Source organism: Lonchura striata, chromosome 13, assembly GCF_050655825.1.
Source record: "Lonchura striata isolate lonStrDom1 chromosome 13, ASM5065582v1, whole genome shotgun sequence".
In the NCBI taxonomy this organism is placed as follows: Eukaryota; Metazoa; Chordata; class Aves; order Passeriformes; family Estrildidae; genus Lonchura; species Lonchura striata.
In genome coordinates this window covers 19420443-19441802 of record NC_140715.1, presented here as the reverse complement: position 1 = coordinate 19441802, position 21360 = coordinate 19420443, and the positions used below count along the sequence as shown (strand labels likewise).

The 21360-nt window shown below is 46.2% G+C and overlaps 1 protein-coding gene across 10 annotated transcripts; it reads left to right on the top strand.

The window, feature by feature from the left end:
• Positions 1 to 736: 736 nt before the first annotated feature.
• Positions 737 to 21279, top strand: FBXO38 (F-box protein 38). 10 transcript variants are annotated; one of them, XM_085591598.1, is made up of 22 exons: positions 737 to 813; positions 2987 to 3122; positions 4059 to 4192; positions 5339 to 5426; positions 5768 to 5933; positions 6265 to 6402; positions 6678 to 6815; positions 7158 to 7251; positions 7507 to 7637; positions 7901 to 8071; positions 8313 to 8455; positions 9287 to 9512; positions 9779 to 9898; positions 10582 to 10761; positions 11988 to 12677; positions 14331 to 14431; positions 14612 to 14714; positions 15640 to 15806; positions 16909 to 17054; positions 17962 to 18065; positions 18287 to 18400; positions 19337 to 21279. In XM_085591598.1, exons 5-22 carry the CDS (start codon positions 5816 to 5818, stop codon positions 19513 to 19515), a joined length of 3063 nt encoding a protein of 1020 aa, XP_085447724.1. In that variant the 5' UTR covers positions 737 to 813; positions 2987 to 3122; positions 4059 to 4192; positions 5339 to 5426; positions 5768 to 5815; the 3' UTR covers positions 19516 to 21279. The 10 variants fall into 10 exon arrangements, with proteins under 10 accessions (XP_085447724.1, XP_021402864.3, XP_085447723.1 ...); XM_021547189.4 differs by having other exon boundaries at positions 5263 to 5426; XM_085591597.1 differs by having other exon boundaries at positions 2984 to 3122.
• Positions 21280 to 21360: the final 81 nt, after the last annotated feature.

The window sequence follows — 21360 nt, the reverse complement described above, 5'->3', positions numbered from 1 at the left end:
AGAGAATTAATACAGCACAACTTTCTAACGTCACACATACGATAGGTCAATGTAACATTTGCAAAAAGCCAATCATGAAGTGTGCATTTTTCACAATTTAACACGCTACTTAAGAGAATACAGGATAACTTTCTAACGTCACACATACGATATTCACTGTAATATCTGTGAAAAGCCAATCATGAAGTGTGCATTTTTCACAATTTAACATGCTACTTAAGAGAATACAGGGTAACTTTCTAACATCACACATACGATATTCACTACACTATTTCGCGAAAAGCCAATAATAACGCGTGCATTTTTCCCAATTTAACACACCACTCAAGAGAATTAATACAGCACAACTTTCTAACATCACACATACAATATTCACTGTATTATCTGTGAAAAGCCAATAATAACGCGTGCATTTTCCGCAGCGCCGAAGCGCCGCGCGGGCTGTGCGCGGAGCCCTCAGCGCCTGAGGAGCCGAGCGATGGCTCCATGACCCACCTCTCTCACGGTGGGTCTCCCACGCCTCCAGCCGGGCGGCGGGGCAGGAATCAGCCCGGGGCCCGTCCCGTCAGCGCTGTGTTTGCCCGCGATGCCGCGGCGGCGGGGCGGGGCCGGAACCGCCGGGGCCGGAACCGCCGGGGCCGGAACCGCCGGGGCCGGAACCGCCGGGGCCGGAACCGCCGGGGCCGGAACCGCCGGGGCCGGAACCGCCGGGGCCGGAACCGCCGGAAGGGGCCGCGCTGGCGGAAGGGGCCGCGCAGGAAGCGGGGCCGGCGCTGCCCCGCGGCCGCGACCGGGGCGAGGGGAGCCGGGCAGGTAGGGCACCCGGGCACCCGGGCACCCGGGAGCCAGGGCAGCCAGGGGAGCCGGGCACGGGGACGCGGCCGGCTCGGCCCGCGGAGAGGGAGCCGCAGGCCGCCGCCGCCCGGCCCCGCTGTCACGGGCCTCTCCCGCTGTCACAGGCCTCCCCCTGGGAGTGAACGGGGAGACCTGGTTCAACCCGGTTCAACCTCGTTAAACCTCGTTAACCCCGCTTTCCCTTCTTCCCTTCTTCCCTTCCCTGTGCTTATCCGGGCACAAATCACCGCGTCCTGCCGTTTTGCCCCGCTCCGGGAGCGCCCCTCGGTGCCGGCGCTGGCCAGGCCGGCCCTGGCTGCTCTCGCCGCGTTTTTCCTCATTTTTCGCTGCTGCGGAGTCTCCCCGTGGTTCTTTAAGCTTTTCAAGGTCCGTGGGGTGTTTACTTATCAAGAATACGGCACGTCCAGTTGTTGTTTCATGCGACGCTCGCTGTCGGGAATAATTGGAGGTGGGGGCCGCAAAATCCCGTTTGGTCTATTGAATAGATAAAGATCTTTCTGCTGTGTAAGAAAGAGCTTATTTTATTGTCTTTTATTTTTAAATAAGAGAGCTCTTTTATTGTCTTTTATTTTTAAATGGGGTCAGCTCGCTGATGTAGAATGAGGTGTTAGAGCTGTGCTCATTAGCTCAGGATAACCCCAGGAGGAGATTTTATTGTGCAGAAACTGCAGACTCATGGAGACAAATCCTTCTTTTCCCCCTTTGTGGCAGGAGCGGGTTGTGCTGATGTCATTTGTGTCTTGCAGGATTTTTGCTGCTTTGGTGGTTAATATTTTGATTTCTCTTGCCTTCTGCTGTTACCTTTCCTCCTGGATTGTTCCCAGCATGTGGCTGTGCCAGCCTGGAAGGTTTTAGGTTGTGTTGTAACCCTCTCTTCAAATTGAGTTATCCCCAGGTGACTGGGGGTTGATGTTTTCCCGGAAATTCAGTCTATAAATAGTTAATTTTGGGATTTCCAAGGTCGATCACCCCAAAATGAGCCCTTCCAGCCTGCCCCAAAAAGAGCAACGAGCTCAGGGTCTTCACTTCTGGCTGGAGAATTCCTCTAATGCAGAGGAGCAGAGAGCCATTCAAACAATAAATCCATTGGGGATTTATAGTTTGAATATCCCCCTTTAAAATAAAACAGTGGCAACGTGCAGTTAGCAATTTAAGATGCACCCAAAATATGTGGAACCATGGGTTTTGCTGTAATTACATCACAGTGAAGCTGTCAGTATTTCAAATTTTGGCATCACAGGGAGGCTGCAATGGAGGCCTTGCTCAAAGCTTTTCCAAAATCTGCCTTTTTTTACCAGTTGTTTTTCCTCCATCCCTCTGAATTTTGGCATCTGACCTGTTAAACCCAGGTTCACTGAGCTGCTGATACTTTGCCCTCCTCGTTCTTGTCCTTGTGTTAGAATAAAACAAATCTTTGCCAGGTACAGTAGTGAAAGGATCTCTCAGCATCTGTAGAAGGTGATTTTCTGTTGGCATGGAGTTAATCTTTCTTTTAGTTGCTTGTTTGTTGCTTCTTATGGTAATTGTGGATGTTTTTCCATGAAGCACTGCAGGGTGGAGGGCAGAGCTCGGGAGGGAGCAGAGGATCCTGCACACTGCTTCCAGTGACTCCCAGTTTTTCTGTGCCTTTGAGCTGTAACTTGGCAACCTGAATATTTTTCTTGGTGCTCTCACCTTGAAGAGGAGCTGGTTTGAGGGCTTTTCATGGGGCATTTTTGGAGAGTCATCAGCAGCAGCCCGTTTTTTCCAAAAGGAAAAATAAATCATTTTCATGCCAGACGGACTTTGAACTTTTATTTTGCACTGGAACGTTGTAGTTGGTGCGGAGCTGGTGATCTCTGCACAGCTTCCCTGTGACTGCCTTGATCTCAGGGTGGGATCTCTGAAGGTTTTTTATTCATAAAAAGAACTGATCTCTGGTTAAACCTGGGTTTAACCAGGTTTAGCCAGGTTTTAACTCCCTCAGTTGAGAGGGTTTGTCTGATAATCCTCAGGTTTTGTCCGAGTCCTTCTGTCTAATCAAACCACAACTTGTTTTTTGCAGCTTCACTGCTGTTCCCCCCTCTGCTCTGTCCCTTCTGTGTTTCAGTTGCCTGAATTTCGTGACTCTGTGCCCATTTCCTCCCAGCAGAGCTCGCAGCAGAGATGGGGCCCCGGCGGAAAACTGTGAAAGCAGCGAGCAGGGAAAGGGCAGAGTCTACCAAAGCTGAGGAGCCAAAAGATTACATGAACCAACTCTCTCATGAAGTGCTTTGCCACATCTTTAGGTGAGCAGCCTGGCAGAAATCAGTTTATTGCTTCTTATTTTAGAGTTCTTTATTTTTTTTCTCCAATTTGTCCTGTTTGTGACGCAGTAAACAGTGGACGTACCATAAGCGGAGTGGTGGATAAAAAGGGATGACAAATGTTTTTTTCAGTCTCCAAAATTCATTTGGAAACTGAAAATGAATTCATTTGAGTGTCATGAATGTTAGAATGAAGAAGAAATAAGTAAGTGATTTAATTATGTTATAAATACTGATTTTAGAGCAGAAATACACTTTTGGGTAGGGCACAGTGGAGGTAACTGATAATTGTTGTATTTGCAGAAGGAATCTGGGATGAGGATGTGACCTCCCACCAGCAAAGTCCTTCTCCCAGGTGTTCACTCAACCCTATTCCAAAACATAACGCCTCACCCACAAATTCTTGGAAAACAGCAGCTCTCCAAAATATTTGGAAATTGAGCTTGCAGTATGTGCTAAAAAAGAAAGTAACTTAATCAAACTTGTTGAGGGAAATGGCTTGGTCAGCAGGGTTTGGGCTGGTTTACATTAACTTTAAGGAGGGAATTGTTCCTTGTGAGGGTGGGCAGCCCTGGCACAGGGTGCCCAGAGCAGCTGGGGCCGCCCCTGGATCCCTGGCAGTGCCCAAGCCAGGCTGGATGGGCTTTAAGGTCCCTTCCAACCCGAACACTGAGTGATTCTATGATAGGCCAGAGAACCAAGTGATCTGTGCATTTAATATTCCAATTGTGTGACTGTTCCACAGTGTCAGGAGCTGCTGAGTCACTGCTCGGCAAAACTCCTGACGTACCGTGAGCCTGGCCGGGCGATTCCGCGTCAGCGAGCGTCCTGCCATGGGAGCAAGGCCCCGCTGCTGCAGCCAGGCTGTGCTTTGGGACAGCTGGAGGCTGCAGCAGGGGCTGTTTCTGCTGTCCCCAGGTACCTGCCCTTGCAGGACATCATGTGCATGGAGTGCCTGTCACGGAAGCTGAAGGAGGCGGTGACGCTGTACCTGCGCGTGGTCAAGGTGGTGGATCTGTGTGCGGGGCGTTGGTGGGAGTACATGCCCACAGGTGAGCTGCTCCCTGCCCCTCACCTCTGCACAATGAGCCTGCCCTGCCTTGGCTCTTCCCTTCTTTGCCTGGCTGCCCTTGCCAAGTCTCTGCGTGCAAACACAAATTTGGCGTGTTGCTGTATTAGGTCGTAGGTTGGTAATGGTCATAGGTTGGTGACTTGATGATCTCAAAGGTCTTTTCCAAGCCAGTTCAGTCTTTGATTCTGTGATTGGGAGTGCTCTGTCAATACAATCTGTGTTTGTCTGATTGTTGGAGGGGAGTTTATCCAGGGGTTATGCCACGAGGAGGCTGTTTGCATGCAGGCAGCAAAAAATACAATGGAGTGAGAGAGCAACTCACCTGCCAGCACTTAACAATGTAAGGATAAGTTTGGATGTCAGACCTTAAGCCACCTGCAGATCAATAGATAAATTTGTCAGTCTGGGTGAACCCTGTGAGTACCAGTATTTCTGTTGGGTTTAAATTACACTGCTGTGATTTGGTGGGGGACACAGCTAAAATGAGGGAATTCTGAAAATGAGAGGATTTGCAAATTGAGATTGGCTATGGCTGGTATTAAGCAGATGTTTAGACCTAACCTAAAACTGGTGTAAGTACAAGTAACTTACCCAGTTAAAATATTTTTTATATGCTGTCTTTCACTAGAATAAAATAAAGCTTTGCTTTAAGAAACCATCCTGTTTCTGTGAGAAGTGTGAGTTGTGGTGAATAGTGAACTAAGGGATCCAGCTGGGATTTTTTTTAGCTATGGAGTTGATAAATGGAATTCCAGGAAAAATAGATCCACAAAGCTTCCTGTGAGGAGGGAGAGAACACAGTGAAACCTGCAGCCATGCAGCTCCTCCGAAGGAAAACTGTAGCAAACCTGCAAAATTCAAGGCAGAGGAGTATTTAGGTCATGATTTTTAGAATGTGGAAGTAAAAGAAAAGCTGTTGCTTCACCAAGTGCATCTTTTCAACATCGCAGAACTTGTACTGCCACATAAAGAGAGAAGTGTGTTTGGCTTTCCCTTCAGAGCCGAGTCTCTGCTGCCACACCAATACCAAATGTGTTGTTGTTGTCTTAGGTTTCACTGATTCCAGCTTCCTAACGCTGCTGAGGAAGATGCCAGACATTGAACAACTTTATGGTCTTCATCCCAGGTATCTGGAAAGGCGCCGAGTCCGTGGCCACGAAGCTTTCAGCATCCCTGGAGTTTTAGAGGCTTTGCAGGCCTGTCCAAATTTGCTGGTGAGTGGCTGGACTTGGGAGAGAACCTCCTTCAGCACTGTTAAAAATTGTGCCAGGGACGTGGTGCTTCCAGGGCTTTGGTTTAGGCCTGGCTACACAGGGAGAAGTTAATTAATTGTGACCCTGTTTGCTGATGACAACTATTTTTAGTTGCACCACTGGGAATCCCAGGTGCTCTTAAGCCCAGCAAGGAATTAAAGCTCTGATCCCTCTGCTTTGAAACAGACAAGTCTTGCTAGAAATGAAAAGTCAAATAATGTTGCATTCTGTAGTTTACATGGTTAAGAGGATGTTGTTGTTGAACTGGTGTTAGAGCATTTGCTTTGCTTCCTTTTATCCAGGGTGTTGAGACCTCTCATTTAGAGCTGGTGGAAGCTATTTGGACATACATGCCCCAAGTCCACATTTTAGGGAAGTTTCGTAATCGTAATGGTGCTTTTCCAATTCCTCCTGAGAACAAGCTGAAAATTCCTATAGGAGCTAAAATTCAGACTTTGCACTTAGTAGGTGAGTGTGGTCGTGGAGAAGCAGTTGGCTTCACACAGGTGGATTTAAAGGCTTTGAAACTCTGCAGATTTGTAATTTTTTGGAGGAGAGGGAGTTTGGGCTGTGGCATCTTGGAGATCCTAGTTGGATATTTGATGGCAGGTGCAGAGGGCAAGTTCTAAAGAATTATTGACAAATCAAGGTGAAGAACTTGTGCTTCAAGTGTTCACAGCTTTTCTCACTTGCCACAAAGCACAGAAAAGCTTCCTTTTGAAAGCCAGGAATTTGTCATGGAGTGGATTAGTTTAAAGCTTGTTTAAAATGTTTGTTTGTTTTGTTTATGTATTATTAGGGGTGAATGTCCCTGAGATTCCTTGTATCCCAATGCTGAGGCACCTTTATTTGAAGTGGGTGAGACTCACCAAACCACAGCCTTTTAAAGATTTCCTTTGTATCAGCTTACGTGCTTTTGTCATGAGGAACTGTGCTGGTAAGAGGGATTCTTCCTGTCTGAAGGGGATGGTAGAGCATGGAGGAAATCTGGTTCTGTTAAAGTCTTGGAATTCCACATTCTGAGAGCAGCCCTTGTTTGATTTGTGGTGTTGGACAGAAATCTCTCCCTGTCCTGTCCCTTACTTGGTGCTGTGTGGTTCTGTTGACTTCCTGCTCTAGAGGGATTTGTGTGGATGTGTTTTAGTTCTTCCATGGGATAATTCAGGGAGAAGTGAACAATCTGCTCTGTCTTTCTGGCCTTGTTGTGTGCAGGACCCACAAACTCTCTGAAGTATGTTCCCCTGGTGACAGGCCTGGCTTCTGCCAGGAATCTGGAGCACTTGGAGCTGGTCCGTGTTCCATTTCTTGGAGGACTTATCCAGCACGTGGTAGAAGACAGCTGGAGATCTGGTGGGAAACTCCTGATCCTTTATACCTTAATAAAAATAAATAAATTAATTAAAGCTTTAGCAAATTCTGGGGGCTTTTTGTCTGTAGTATATTCTGTTTTGAGTGTTTGGAGCTATGGTCATAGTGCTAAACATGCTCTGTGTTGGGTATAATTTTGATATTTGAGCACTTAACTCTTAATGAGCTACATTTGTTGATGAGCAAAACCAGGATTGTAGTTGGGTGCAAATATTTGTTTTCTTGATTTGCTGAAAAAGGTCAAGACAACACTGGTGAAAATGTGTAGGGCTGGGGGCTGTGATGTGAGGCTGAAGTATAAGAAGGGTGTTCTTTATTTGCCAGGTGGTTTTAGGAATTTGCACACTATAGTTCTGGGAGCTTGCAAGAATGCACTTGAAGTGGATCTTGGCTACCTCATCATAACTGCTGCACGAAGGTACCTCCCTTCAAATCTCTCTTGGCTTCCCCTTTTTCCAAATAAATGTCTTAGAAATGATATCCAAGAGCCAGAACAACCATTAGAGTTTAAGGAATACTCATACAAACTTTGCATAACAAGAGTGTTCTGTGATTAAAGCAACTGCAAATACCCTCTGCCAGGTTCTCTGTTTTATTAGAACAGGGCACCTCCTTGAGTGTTTTCTGTGTTTTGGCCTGAATTTTGATAGGAGCAATTCTGAATTCCCTGCAGGTTGCACGAAGTGCGGATCCAGCCTTCTTTGACCAAAGATGGTGTTTTTTCTGCTTTGAAGATGGCTGAACTGGAATTCCCACAGTTTGAAACTCTTCACCTAGGCTACGTTGATGAGTTTTTACTACAGTGTATGACACTTTTTTATATCTGTAAAAAAACCATAAGGATTACAGAAATTGCTGTGTTTTCCATCATGTTCTCAGTAATTAATAAGAATATTAATGTTGCATGTATTGAGGCTGCTGATCTCATACAGCCAACTCTGGTTTTCCTCACTCCCTGAAACTGGGAAGGCTGAGCTTTATTGAAGGAATGATCTGATCAGTAAGGAGTTAGAAAGTCCTGCTAAAAAAGGCAAATTTACTGCTGTGTCTGCTCCTCTCTTTTATAGGTAAAATGACGAGTACGGACTTGGTGAGGTACGGCTTGGCTGATGTGGTTGAAAACCCAGGAATTATTACAGATATTGGTATGAAAGCTGTAAATGAAGTTTTTTCTTTCATCAAGTATCTGGTCATTTACAACTGCCCACATCTACATAACCCAAATAATTGGATCACAGGTATTGCACACCTTTGAAATTTCAGAGCTATTATATGAATTTCTGTGCTAAACCAGAATTTCTCTGCTCTAGTTCTTGTTCTGTTGTTAGTAAGTACAGTAGATGATGCTTGCTTTGGGGCCATGGTGATGCTGGGAACAGGATGGAGATCCAGAGGATGCTGCTGTCAGATCTGAAAAGGGGGTGATAAGCAAGGAGTGAGGTGGGAATCCCTCAGGAAAGGCCCCTCTTGTGTTCCCAGACCACTCGAGGTGGACCCGCCTGGTTGACCTGACCCTGGTGAGATGCCATGCCATCAAGCTGGACTCTTTCAGTCAGTTCATCGAGTTACTGCCAAGCTTGGAGTTCATTTCTCTGGACCAGATGTTTAGAGAGCCTCCAAAGGTAAATTCCAGAGAATGGTTTGGCTTTTTCTCATTGCCAGGGTTTTTACTTGTTTCCATTTCACTGGCATGAAATGGAAACAAGCTCCAGCTGCTGTGCACTCTTCTCAAAGTTGCCATTAATTGAAAAGATTGGTAATAAATTACTTTGGTTTGCAGTTGTCTTTAGCATGGGGAAAGTGGTGCTGCTTCTGCAAGTGGGAGCAGTGGCAGGAAATGAATGTGTGACAAGAAAATCAAACTCACTGATTCTATCAAAAGTAAAACTCACTGATTCTATCAATATCTCTGCTGATATTTCACTGTGCTGCTGCTTTTTCTATTGTTTTTTCTTCTTAGGTCTCTCTTTGCAATACTAAGAGATTTTTATGATTTTTTGCTGGGTGAAATGGGGGTAGTATTTCCCTTTTGAAGTGCTTTCAGAGCTTAGGAATTTTATTTCTTCGTGTTGTCTCTTCCCACACTGAAATACAAATCCTTGGTAAGCTGCTGGCAGGCAATGAAAAGTGTAAAACCTGCTTCTTTTGGCCATTAATGGTACCTTGTGTGCTGGGAAGATTCTGATCTGCTGTTTGTATTCATGTCATCATCCACAGCAAATTAATAAATTAACACAATTAATAGATTAAGATGAAGTGCTCTGAGGACCTTCCCTTTTGTTAGGAGTTGAACAGTGTAAGTTCTGGCTTGGCAGCCTGAAGATGGACCCCTGCAATCAGGAAATCTGAGGGACAGTTTGCCTGTTGGTGTTGTGCTCTCCCAGACAGTTCCAGCAGAGTGGTTTTCCTTTAGGGAATGTTTCCAAGTCTGAATTTCTGCTCTTTCTTTCCAGGGCTGTGCTCGTGTGGGCCTAAGTGCAGGCACAGGAATCGGGGTCTCCTCTGCCCTGGTGAGCAATCAGAACTCCAACAATGACAATGACAACAACAACAACCACCAGAACAACAACAACAACCCCAACATCCACCACAACAACCACCAGCACCCCAACGAGCAGAACGAGGAGAACGAGCTGCGCCAGGAGGGCCCCGCTGAGGAGCAGCAGATTGGGGCTGAGGGTAATCCTGGGGCAGCTTTTGGGGGGTTTGCAGCTGGGGGGAATCCTGGGGCAACCTCTTGGGGGGGGAGCTTTAATCTGACTGAACTAAGCCCCAAAAGTTCGGCTGGGCTTTGGCTACAGAGATGTAGAACAAATCTGTGAGGTACTTTGTGAAAGCCAGAGGCTCACCAAAGGAATCAAAGCAGTTTTTATGTATTTCCTGTGAGTGCTTGTGGGCTCTGTTTGTTCTGTTTCCTGTTCCTGACCTCCTGGTGCCCTTTGCAGCCCTGAATGAGATGGAGGAGGTGGCACAGGAGGAAGGGGACGCTGCTGGCCAGGGCCAGGATGAGCTGCCAGCTCCCAGCCAGGCTGTTGTTCCCATGGAGGTGGATGAAGAGCAAGCAGGTAACTGGCTTTGGGAAGAAATCACCTCTTGGTATCTTCTTGAGGGATTAATTTTCCACTGTAAGTCTGGTTTTACATGTTTTTCTTCAGCAGGGCTGTCTGATTTTGAATAATTATGTTCACACAGCTTAGTTCTGTGAAGGAATTTACTCTCTGTTACAGCCCAGAGCTTTCTTTGCATGTGCAGGGACACACCTTGACCTTAGAGCCTGATTTTTGTGCTCAGTATCATAAATGTCAGAAGGCCTGAATGAACTTGGCCTGTTGTGGTGTTCATGGCCTTAGTTCTTCCACTGCAGCACTTGGGTTGTTTTTGCTTTTTCTCAATCCAGCACAACTTGTTCCAATGTTAATTTAATCTATAGTAGTGACACAAGCCAGTCTTGATTTCTTCATTGCCACTTCTTGCTGGACAATATAATTTTCTACTGAATATCTCAACAACATGAAGTAACACGCCATTGTGACACTCCTCCCATTCCAAACCAGAATGCTCTAATGCTGGAATGCAGTAATTTGCTCTTCTCCCATTTAGATTCTAATGAGGGACCCACAGAATGAGTGGCTAAATTGACTCCAAATAATTGCTTACCAGTTTTTCAAGCAGTGCTAGAAGTTTTTCAGCCCTTTAATCTGTGAAATGGATTAATTTTTACATGAAATGCTAATATTCTCCTTCTCAGGACCAAGTGGAATTCAACCTGTTGTAAAAGCAGCTCCTATTACCATCCATGATTCAGACAGTGAGGATGAGGAGGAAAGTGTGGGCACTTCCAGAGCCTGTATCTCCAACAGCATTGCACAGAGTTACTCAGATGGGGAAGAGAAGAGCAGGGATCCAGTGGAAACCAGAGAACCTTCAGGTGTGCAACATTCCTTCTTGAGCTTTAGCTTTTCCATGTGGCTCAGGTTCATTTCTAGCTTGGTTTGGAATGTAGGATGAAGGTGGAAGGACAAATTTGAGTTCCAGTCACAGGTCCTGTACAGAAACACAGATAGTGGTGCTGCTCTGATCAGAAACCTGCAGCTCCTCTTTGGGATTCCCAAGTGGACAGAATTTATCAAGCCTGTGAGCCTACAGTGTGGGTGTCAGTTCTGGTTTCAGGGAGGAAAGAATCTGTGTTTGGAGAGAGTTTGCATCAATTTTTATACTGCCGATATCTGGGTTTTGGGGCGTGGGGTAGTGTAATGAGCTGAGAAGATTAATGCAGACATTCAGCAGGAATTTCTCCATGGAAAGGGTGCTTGGGCCTTGGAACTGCCCAGGGAGGTTTGGATCCACATCCCTGGAGTGTCCAAGGAAGGCTGGAGGTGGCAGTGGGTGCTCTGAGCTGGGGACAAGGTGGGGATGGGGCAGAGGTTGGGTTCCATGGGCTGGGAGGGCTTTTTCAATCTCAGCAGGATTAAATTCTGTTATGATTTCTGTGGGTTTCTATTCACCTGTGAGCTGAGCCTGCTGTTACTGCTGGCAGCACTACCCAGACCCAGGAGGGGGAGCTGGGGGTTGCTGCTGAGACATGAATTTCAGTCCTGTCTCTGTTCCTGTTCGATTCCTCAGACGTATTCCTCGTATTTAAGAAAACATAAGTGTCTCTGGATTAGATATTAGAAAAAAATCCTTCCCTGTGAGGGTGGGCAGGCCCTGCCACAGAGCAGCTGTGGCTGCCCCTGGGTCCCTGGCAGTGCCCAGGGCCAGGTTGGATGGGGTTTGGAGCAGCCTGGGACAGTGGAAGGTGTCCCTGCCATGGCAGGGGTGGCACTGGATGGGATTTAAGGTCCTTTCAACCCAAACTACTCTGTATTCTTTGATTCTATTATCAGTGTGTCTTTCATATTGCTGTGCCTGTGTGAACAGTGAGCTGCTCTGGACAATCTGGCAGATTTGTGTGGTAAACCCTGCAGCACATCACTCCAAAAATAGCTGCAAGACATTACAAAGATGCAGCAACAGCTACACATACTAATAATTCCCATTCCTGGGGAGATTGTCATTGGCCTCTGGGCTGCCCTGTGTTTTCATGGCTGTCCCAGAGGAGCACTCAGGTTTGTCTGAGGTTTCTCACTGCTGTCCCTCCCTTCACTCCTGCAGTCAGCGGCAAAGGCAAGACTCCCCTGCGGAAGAGATGCAGCACCAGCCACGGGGGCCAGGCCAAGCAGTTCCCTGTGGAGGAGAGCAGCTGTGAGAAGGGCTGCCAGGTGACCAGTGAGCAGATCAAAGCTGACATGAAAGCAGCCAGCGACATGCCCGAGAGGAGCAAGAGCAAGGATTCCTACGGCAGCTGCAGCAACACCCCGGGATCCACGGCAGCATCCAGCTCCTGCAGCGCTGCTTCCCCCAGCCCTGACTGTGCCCAGGCAGCCCAGAGCCGCTCTGCTGGCACCAGCCCAGCAGCTGGAGAGGAGTGCAGGCAGTGTGGCTGCTCTCCCTGCAGGAGGGATGGCTGCAGCGAGAGGGAGCCCGAGGAGAGCTCCGTTTGCTCCCGCTGCTCCTCCAAGGCGCAGCGCAGGACGAGCGGGGGGTGGGATGGGGAGAGCCCCTCCACCAGTGGGGCCTGCAGGGACGGGCCAGACTTTGCACTTAGGACACTGCCAGACTGCAGTGGGGCTGCAGGAGAGCCTGGGGATGACAGGACTAGTGGGAGTGCCTGTGGGGCTGGCAGCCAGGAGCAGAGCACGCAGCCCCCGGGCTGGGAGCTGGACTGCAAGGAGGAGTATCCACGGAGACCCCTGACCAGGGCCAGGAGCAGGCTGTCCCACGTGCCTCTGGTGTCAGAGCCAGGTAGGACTCACACCCAGAGTAACGGCTGAGCACAGGCAGAGCTGCCATGAGACAGCTCTGAGCAGCTGCAGCTCCCCCAGGAGCTCTGATGTACAGCTTGTTAGTCAGGGATTTCAATTAAACCTGAGTGGTTTGAAAGGGTCAGAGCTTGATGGAGCAGAGGTACCATCACCAGGGAAAATCAAATTTCTCTGAAAGTGCCACTGACTTCTTCCTTCATGCAGCTCTTTCTGTGTTCTCCATATATTCTAACGAGTATTTGCTTTACTCCATTGAAAAGCAAATGAAATTTTTTGGTACTCTGCCTGTCTGTGGAGGCTGTGATTCATTGAAACAGAAGTTGTCTCTGCATTAAAATCCTCCCTTCAAAGGCAGCAGCTACACTTAGATCTGAACAAGAAGGCAAAGGTTATAACTGGTGCTTTATCAACCAGTGATGTCATAATTACAGTGGAGCCAGGCTTTTGGACCTGCATTGGGTTCTGCTTCCAAGTGTTTGAGGCAGGGTGATCAAACGTACTGAAAATTGTCCTTTTATTAAACACCTTCTTGCTTCACATGATTGTTTTGTTCATCTGACATAAAATAAAACCCCTGAAGGGCTGGAATGGAGGGAGAACACAACAGATGTGAGAAGAGAATGTGCTGTTTCTTTCAAATATACTTGGTTTCCAAAATAATCATCTTACTGTGGCACAACCTCATATATCCAGGACTCTTTGCTGGGAATATCTGGCAGGTAAAATGAAACTGAAAGATGAAATGTGCTGCTTACACAGCTGTGAGTGTTGGAGGTAGGGAAGATTGAGGGCAAATTCCTGCCTCTGTTAACATGGAATGATTCAAACTCTTCATATCCTGGTGTATTTCCAGTTTATTTAGTGCTCCTAAATGTTAACAAAGCCTAAATCACCTCAGATGTTCTGCAGGTAGATGCAGCTCAGTTTTCAAGAAAAGATCTTGCTAATAAATTTAAAATGTCTGGTTTCTACCTTAGGATCAGTAATGAATTTGGGGATGTTTGTGCACATATGTTTTAATGAAGACAGTTTAGTTTTAGTAAAATCATTTCTCATTTTGATCTGTTAATGATAGAAAATTAATTCTAGGGCATTTTTCCCTCTTCCTGGTGGAAATAATACTTGTGGTGATTTTTTTTTCCAAAGACTCATCTGTTAAATCAAGCAGGAATTTGAGGTCCCTGGTGGAGCTTAGGAACATTAAAGGATTTTATACCTGGGCATCCTTTGCAATATTAGAAAAAACTTAGTGACAGTTACAAAGAACAGATTTTCCAGGAGTTTGAGGTAATTTCTACTATTTAAACATTAAAGCTATTTTGGGTCTTGTATTTGTCAAGGATGTTCTGTTTCCTGCAGAGATTCAAATGTAACCTAACCATGAATCTTTTCTTTTCCTGGCTCCACATCTTTCTGTGGTGTAGGTTCAGCATTCCTGGGTTTTCACCTATAAAGATATTTATTGGGAATAATTCTGAGCACCAAGCTGACAGTGGGGTTTGAGCAAGCAGAGATTTGTTCTGAAGCCAGGCAGGTGTTTGGATTTACCTGTGTGGGAAAAGTTGGCACGGGCTGTTCTCAGCTGTCCTGACAGGGAGCAGAGGAAAGATTTTTGCCATGTTTTTGTTTCCAGAAGTAGCAAAGCCAAAGCCAAGGCAAACCACCAAGAGGAAAAGGACAGCTGACAAATCCACCAGTACCAGTGACCCTGTGATTGAGGATGATCATGTTCAGGTAAGGGCTTTTCCTTCACTCCCTGCAGCTTTATCACCATAAACACCTGCTGGGAACTGAAGCTATATTATATTAATTCATATCTTCCTGTATCTCATAAAATTCAATTTATTTTTTATTCATTTTTACCCTTTCATACATTTTTTTCTTTTTTTTTTTTTTTTTTTTCATTTTCCCCAGGTACTGACTTTGAAATCCAAAAACCTCGTAGGAATCACATTGACCAACTGTGGAATAACAGATTTGGTGCTGAAAGACTGCCCCAAAATGATGTTCATCCATGGTATGTGGTTCATGTCAGGGCTGCCTCCTCCCTCTGGCATTATTGGAAATTCCAGAAAGAATTCAAGTCAGGCCACTGCTCATTTTGTATTCATCAGCTGCATTGCTGGTGAATTAGAACTCCAAATATTGCTGCTTCCCACTCTGAATGGCTCTTATAACAGCTTTAATAAAGATTAATATCTGAAAATCAACAGCTGAAATGATCTGACAATTAGGGAGATGAGATGTTTATTGAAGAGTGGTAATACAGTAATTAGAAGTTGATGAAATGAGTTTGAGTACCTTGTTTTTCTCTCATTTCTTCATTCTCCCATAGGTTTTTTAGCTGACAGGATGATACTTTTGCTCCTTGACATGATAAAAATCTGTTTTCAGTGCTGGCACTTAGCTTGCATTAGTTTCACATGCCAGGGTGTGACTGCTCCTGGATTGGGTCATTTATTGTCTTCTGCACCATCTAGAGTTTTTCTTCTGACATCAGATCTCTGTACTTAGAAGCAATAAAGGAATGATTTCTTTATTCCAGAATACTTGGAACACACACTGATTTTGAAGGAAATTTGGATTACATCAGCAGACTTGCTAGAAAGGAAACAATTTTATTTTCTATTGTGTGGCTTCTCAATCCTCTGTGTTTGAACTGATTTTGGAAGTTGTGGCAGGCCACAGACCATTTCAGTGAAAGGAAACAGAGAGAGGAGAAGGTTATTAGATGAAATTTGACGTGGCCTCTTAAAAGGCCACTTCTGGCAGGGTCCAGCTGAAAAATTTGATGTTAATATGGAGAAAATGAAGAGCTGGCCTATATCTGATATACTTATGTAATCTTTTGGAACTTATATTGCTTGTTTGCCTTCTTTTGAACCTGCCAGCCTTGAAATTCTCTGCCAGGAGGCTCCTGAGGTATTGATTTCCTTTTCTAGCTACAAGGTGCCGTGTGTTGAAACACCTGAAGGTGGAAAATGCCCCCGTTGTGAATCGCTTTGACTACGCCCAGTGCAAGAAGCTGAACATGGATCAGGTCCTGGATCAGATCCTCAGGATGCCCCCAGAGAGGAACAGGATCATTTACCTTCGTCCCATGCAGCAGGTACAAGCCAGCCTGCATTCCCTGGGAGCACACCAGGAGCTCTGCCTGGGGCTTTGCAGGAAGTGTTCCAACAGCACCACTTGGAAATTTGGTCGTTTAAAGCCCAGCAGGGTTTTTATTGCAGAATCTGCTGCTTGGATTTTAAGTTACTCTGCTAGATTAAATATTAAAATTCACTTATCTCCAGTATTCATTGCATTAGGGGATGTTGTAAACTGCACTCTTAAAGGTGCAGAACTTCATATCCAGCATACACAGAACAGATATTTGGGCTACAAGCATCATAGACAGAGGCACTGAGTTCATTTCAAACTGAATAACTCAGGCTGTGGGAGCCTGGGTGCTCCTCATAGCTGTGTGTGAGCAGAGCATGGCACAGGGATCTGAAAGCCTTGACCCATGTGCTGTTAGGCTGAGGAACAGCAGAGTTTGAGATTCTGAAGGCTCCATCCCCTCCTGGTGCTGCAGTGTTGCAGGACACTGGTGGGACTGGGAGCCAGCCTCTCCTCCCCCAGGCTGTGAAGGAGCTGGAAGCAGGGACATTTAGGGAATTGTTCAAATCATCTGATGAGCTTTTATGCAGGCTTCATTTAATATCTGGAAGTTTGGGAATGTTTGATTTTATCCCTTTGTGGTGCTGCTCCTCTCCTGCTTTCCTGTCTTGCCTTGCCAACAAGGGAAGGTTGATTATATATAAAATCCATAAAACTAGCTTTGCTTTGAAACCACATCTATTAAAGGACAGTGATAAAAATATTACATGACAATAAAACCCCAAATCACTGATCCCCTCCTTGTAAGAAAAATTCTGAGGCATGAATGTCGTTTTAGGCCATTCTGTAATTTTATGGAGTCTATTTCCACATTGGAGCTGGGAAAAACATCAGAAATTAGACATTAGAAATTAGACATTTCCCATCCAATTCCAGTACTTGAGAAGATAAATTGGAAAAGCTGCTCTGGGGAGCTTTCACTCCCCTCAGTCCTTATTTATTTGTGTTAAAATTCTCTCCCATTGCTGCATTTTCTGTGGTCAATCCCTGTTTGCTCTGTGTGCAGCCCCATCCCAGTGTTTGAGGTGCTCACAAGTATTTGTCCCCAGGTGGACACGCTGACTCTGGAGCAGAAGATCTTCAGTGGCCCCTACCCCTACCACATCTGCATCATCCACGAGTTCAGCAACCCCCCCAACGTGCGCAACAAGGTGCGGGTGCGGAGCTGGATGGACACCATAGCCAACATCAACCAGTGAGTACTGCCACAGGCAGGCAGCCCTGACCCTCTCTGGGCAGCCCTGAGCCACAGGCAGGGAGCCCTGACCCTCTCTGGGCAGCCCTGAGCCACAGGCAGGGAGCCCTGACCCTCTCTGGGCAGCCCTGAGCCACAGGCAGGGAGCCCTGACCCACCTGCAGGGAACCCTAACCCTCCCTGGGCAGCTCTGACCCTCCCTGGGCATCCCTGACCCACATCCTGGCAGCTCTGACCCTCCCTGGGCAGCCCTGACCCACAGCCAGGGAGCATTTGCCCTCCAGGGAATCTGCCAAGGTGTCCTGGAGCAGCTGCAGCTCCAGACTTGCTCTATTCTGTCACCCAAATTTTTAAAAAAAAATCCATTTGGTTACTGCTGAAGGTTGAATTCTGGGTGGTGCGGTGTAAATCCAGTGTGGAGATGCATTTAATAGAAAACAGACTGTAAACCCACACAGATAATCCTATAAATTCTCCAACAAATCCTATAAATTCTCCAGCAATAACTATCACATTCATCCAGCAATAATGCAGTTGTACACCGAAGTTGTTGGAATAGTTGGGAAATGTCTTCAAGGCTGAAAATAAATCATTTTTAAAAGAGTGATTTGCTTCAAGAAATAGTGTTGGTTCCTGTGCAAGGTGATGTTCAATCAGTATCAGCTCCTGAAAATTCCCAGCAGCAGGGAATTGTGGATCTCTGAGCAGTTCTAAACCTGTCCCTGTTGGCTGTGGTTGCTCTCCAGAGTGAAGGGATGGAGGCTGAGTTGGTGTGAGGCTCTTGGGGCAGTTTTTCCATGGATTCAGGCTCACTAAAGGGAAGGTTGTGTATTAGGATTTCTCCTTTGCTTTTTCTCCCTCCCACCTCCCCATTTCCTGGCTGTGACCTCTCCCTCCTTCTCCCCAGAGAGCTGATTAAATACGAGTTCTTCCCTGAGGCCACCAGGACTGAGGAGGACCTGAAGAAATACCCCAAGTACCCCTGGGGCAGAGACATCTACACCCTGGAAGGTGAGAGTTTGTGGGGAGCTCAGGGTTCCTGCTCAGCCTCCTGCTGAAGAAGCAGCTCTGCATCATGCCAGAGGTGTGGACACCATTCCCTGTGGGGAAACAGCCCAGTGGGGGAATGAAGGGAGGAGGTGCTTTGTGCTGCTCAGTGTTTGAAGGCTGCTGGTGCTGCAGGGGGGGTGTTTCCCTTTTCCTCTCTGGCTCCTCACCTGTCCCTCTCCCAGGCATCGTGGATGGTGCTCCTTACTCCATGATCACTGACTTCCCCTGGCTGAGGTCCCTGAGGACAGCAGAGCCCAACAGCTACGCCAGATACGACTTTGAGGACGATGAGAGGAGTGAGTAACCTGCTTGCCTTCTTCACAGAATTGCTGCTTTGGCAGTGCCTTCCTTTCTTTCTCAATTTTGGTAGATCTGTTGTTAAGGTGGGCTGGAGAGAAGTGAGAAATCTCCAGAAATTTGATATAAAAGTTAAAAACTGGACTTGGAAACTCTGGCATGGAGATGATGTGGGTTAGAATTTATTGCAGATGTGGCTCTTTCTACTGAGGAGCTTGTCTGCTAAGATATGATGGTAGGCAGTGCCTGGGGCTCAATTAAAAGCCTTACTTGCTAGCAGAGAATATAATGTTCTTCCATTACTTAATTAGGAACATCCTGGTTAAAAATACCTCTACCTTCATTAGAGGTATTTTTAATTGATCCTTGTTTGGATATTCTTACCCAGCTCCAGTTTAGGAATATTAAGAGGATGAGGAAGAGGTTTTTTTGTTCTGGCTATACCTTTCTCTGGTTTTGTTTCTTAATTTCTTTTTAAAATTTTATTTCTGACTGATGTAATTTAATTTTATTTTAGCTTGGCTTGATGCCTGTAGTTCAATATGAGGTCTGAATTACCAAACAATTGATAAGTATTTAAGAGTCAGGATGCTCAAAGAGTCACGGTGTTAAAGCCATGAAAATTCAGGAGAGCGCTGCTGCTTTATCCTTGATTGCTGTTGTTTATAAAACATTTAAGTAATGGATAACCTGGAATAATTCAGAGAGGCCTCAGGGAGAGGCTTTCTGATGCTCTGGGATTCATTCCACTGCCAGACTTTTGGACATGGGGACTGGAGCTGTGAAAGCTCCGAGGAAGGCAGGAGAGAACATCCCTAAAACGCAGCAGGTCAGGGGAGGCTTTTCCTCTTTTTGCCAAGTCTGAATGCAAAACCAGGCTGGCTGGGGAATGCTTTTGGCAGAAACATCCCTTTGTCCTTGCTGTCTTTGCCCAGCCACCATCTACGCCCCGAGGAGGAAGGGGCAGCTCTCAGCTGACATCTGCATGGAGACCATCGGCGAGGAGATCTCGGAGCTGCGGCAGGTCAGGAAGGGCGTGTTCCAGAGGGTCGTGGCCATCTTCATCCACTACTGTGATGTCAACGGGGAGCCCGTGGAGGATGACTACATCTGAGGGGTGCCCCCAGCCTGCCCTCCCTCCCTCCCCCTGGCACTGCTGGCCAAGAAAAAGCAGGATTTTTTTCCAAATGCAAAGCATTTCCCACCAAGGCACCCTCGGCTCTCCCTGTGGCCAGGAGGATGTAGTTAACTGTAAAATGGAAAGTACAAATTGTATACTAAGAGTTGTACATAGAGGAAACAAACAAAAAAAAAAAAAAAAAAAGGCAAAACAAAACTTCCTAATACTGAGACTTTATTTCATATGTTTATACAATTTAATTTAAGTTCCATTTTAATGAAGGCCAATAATTAGGAAAGGGGAAGAAGATTTTAACTTTTCAACCCATACAATTCATAGCAGTATTTTTTTTTTCCTTATAAACAACAATTCCATTTGCTGTGTTCAAAAGAGTCATCAGAGTCTCTTTTAATCTGTGCCTTTTTCTTGACCATTTAAGAGTCCAGTCTGAGTAAACCTGTTGAGCACAATCTTGGTGTCTTGTGTGCATTTTTGGAAGGGTCAGAATATTCTCCAGCTGTTGCAAAGAAGGCCAGAACCAGGAAAAAAAAACCAGAAGTAGAAAATTTGGTGATCTGTGGTAGTTTCTAGAGATATTCAACCCATTTTTTGGGGGGAAATGAAGCCCCCATGTTTAGCACCTTGGAAACAGAATGTTCTCAAGCATTTTGTACTGTTAGATTTCATTTTCATGGTGTATTTGCCTCTGTACTGTGGAAATCAAGTTGCTGATTGTTGGTTCCACCCTCTTGAACATAACTCTGCCCCTTGCTGGGAGCTGAGCTCTCCCTCCAGGCAGGCAGAGGGGGGATGTGGGGCAGCCTGGTGCCCGTGGCAGCTCAGGATCCCTGGGACACAGCCTGGGAGCTCTGGGGCTGGCTTCTGCTCCCTCCTGAATGCACATTTTCCATCTGCTCAGTAAAAACTGCTGCTGTTTGCCCCAGAACATGTGTGTTGTGTATGGAAAGATGCTCCCAGTGCCCACAGGTGTTTGCTGCCAGTGCAGGTGTAAAATGCACATTTTGCTGGTGCACTCACAGGGTGCCCAGGGCTGGCAGACCTTGCAGAGGCCAATTCCCAGCTCTGGCCTGGTCTCTCATCCATGCTTGTTTAAAATTGGTGTTACCAGTCTAGAAAATGACACTTCCTGAGGTAAAAGCTGTACAGTTTAGAGCATTTTATCCAATTTTGCTCATCATCTTGGTGGTGATTTTATGAATTTGGGGTAAATGTGGCTAATGGGGATTTCTGTGATGTTTAGCTCTGTAAAACTGAGGTGAAGCTGCTCCACACAGCAAAGGCAGTGTTGTTTTTTTCAGGCTCTCTGTGGGAATTCTTGGGATAATGTGGAACTAGAAATACATGGGATAAGAGGGAGAGAATGGTGCCTAATGGGAGCATTTCCTCAGCCCTGCTCTGTGCTGACTGGAGGAGGAGCACTAAACACCAGAGAACGTGAATGTTACTAAATTTGCTTTAATGCAGGATCGCAGTCAATGGTTTATTATAACTCATATATTTAATTAACCATAGATAATGTATTTAATGATAATTCAGCCAAAACAATTGTGACCCTTTCTAGAAGTGTTTCAAGTCCTCTGAGTCATTGATTCTGTCAGATTTACCATTTTAGTCCAGAAAATGTTACTGAGTTTCTGGAGTATTGCACCACGGCTCCAGCTGGTATCTCCTCACTGCAGCCTTTTGCAGAAGTATTTACACAAATAAAGTGTTTGTTTATATTCAGTATTTCTGGAAGCGATTGAACCTTGCAGTAATCTTGCCCTCAGTGCCTGAATCCCCTGTGTCATCTCTGGGGGTGGGGGTGGGAGCTGGGAT

Bases quoted from the DNA above. Each gene is read 5' to 3' on its own strand.
- FBXO38 (XM_085591593.1), top strand. From the start codon at position 1,273: ATGCGACGCTCGCTGTCGGGAATAATTGGAG. The intron at 8,072-8,312 runs GTATTGCACACC...TTGTGTTCCCAG, and splicing joins CCCAAATAATTGGATCACAG to ACCACTCGAGGTGGACCCGC. The intron at 8,456-9,286 runs GTAAATTCCAGA...CTTTCTTTCCAG, and splicing joins TGTTTAGAGAGCCTCCAAAG to GGCTGTGCTCGTGTGGGCCT.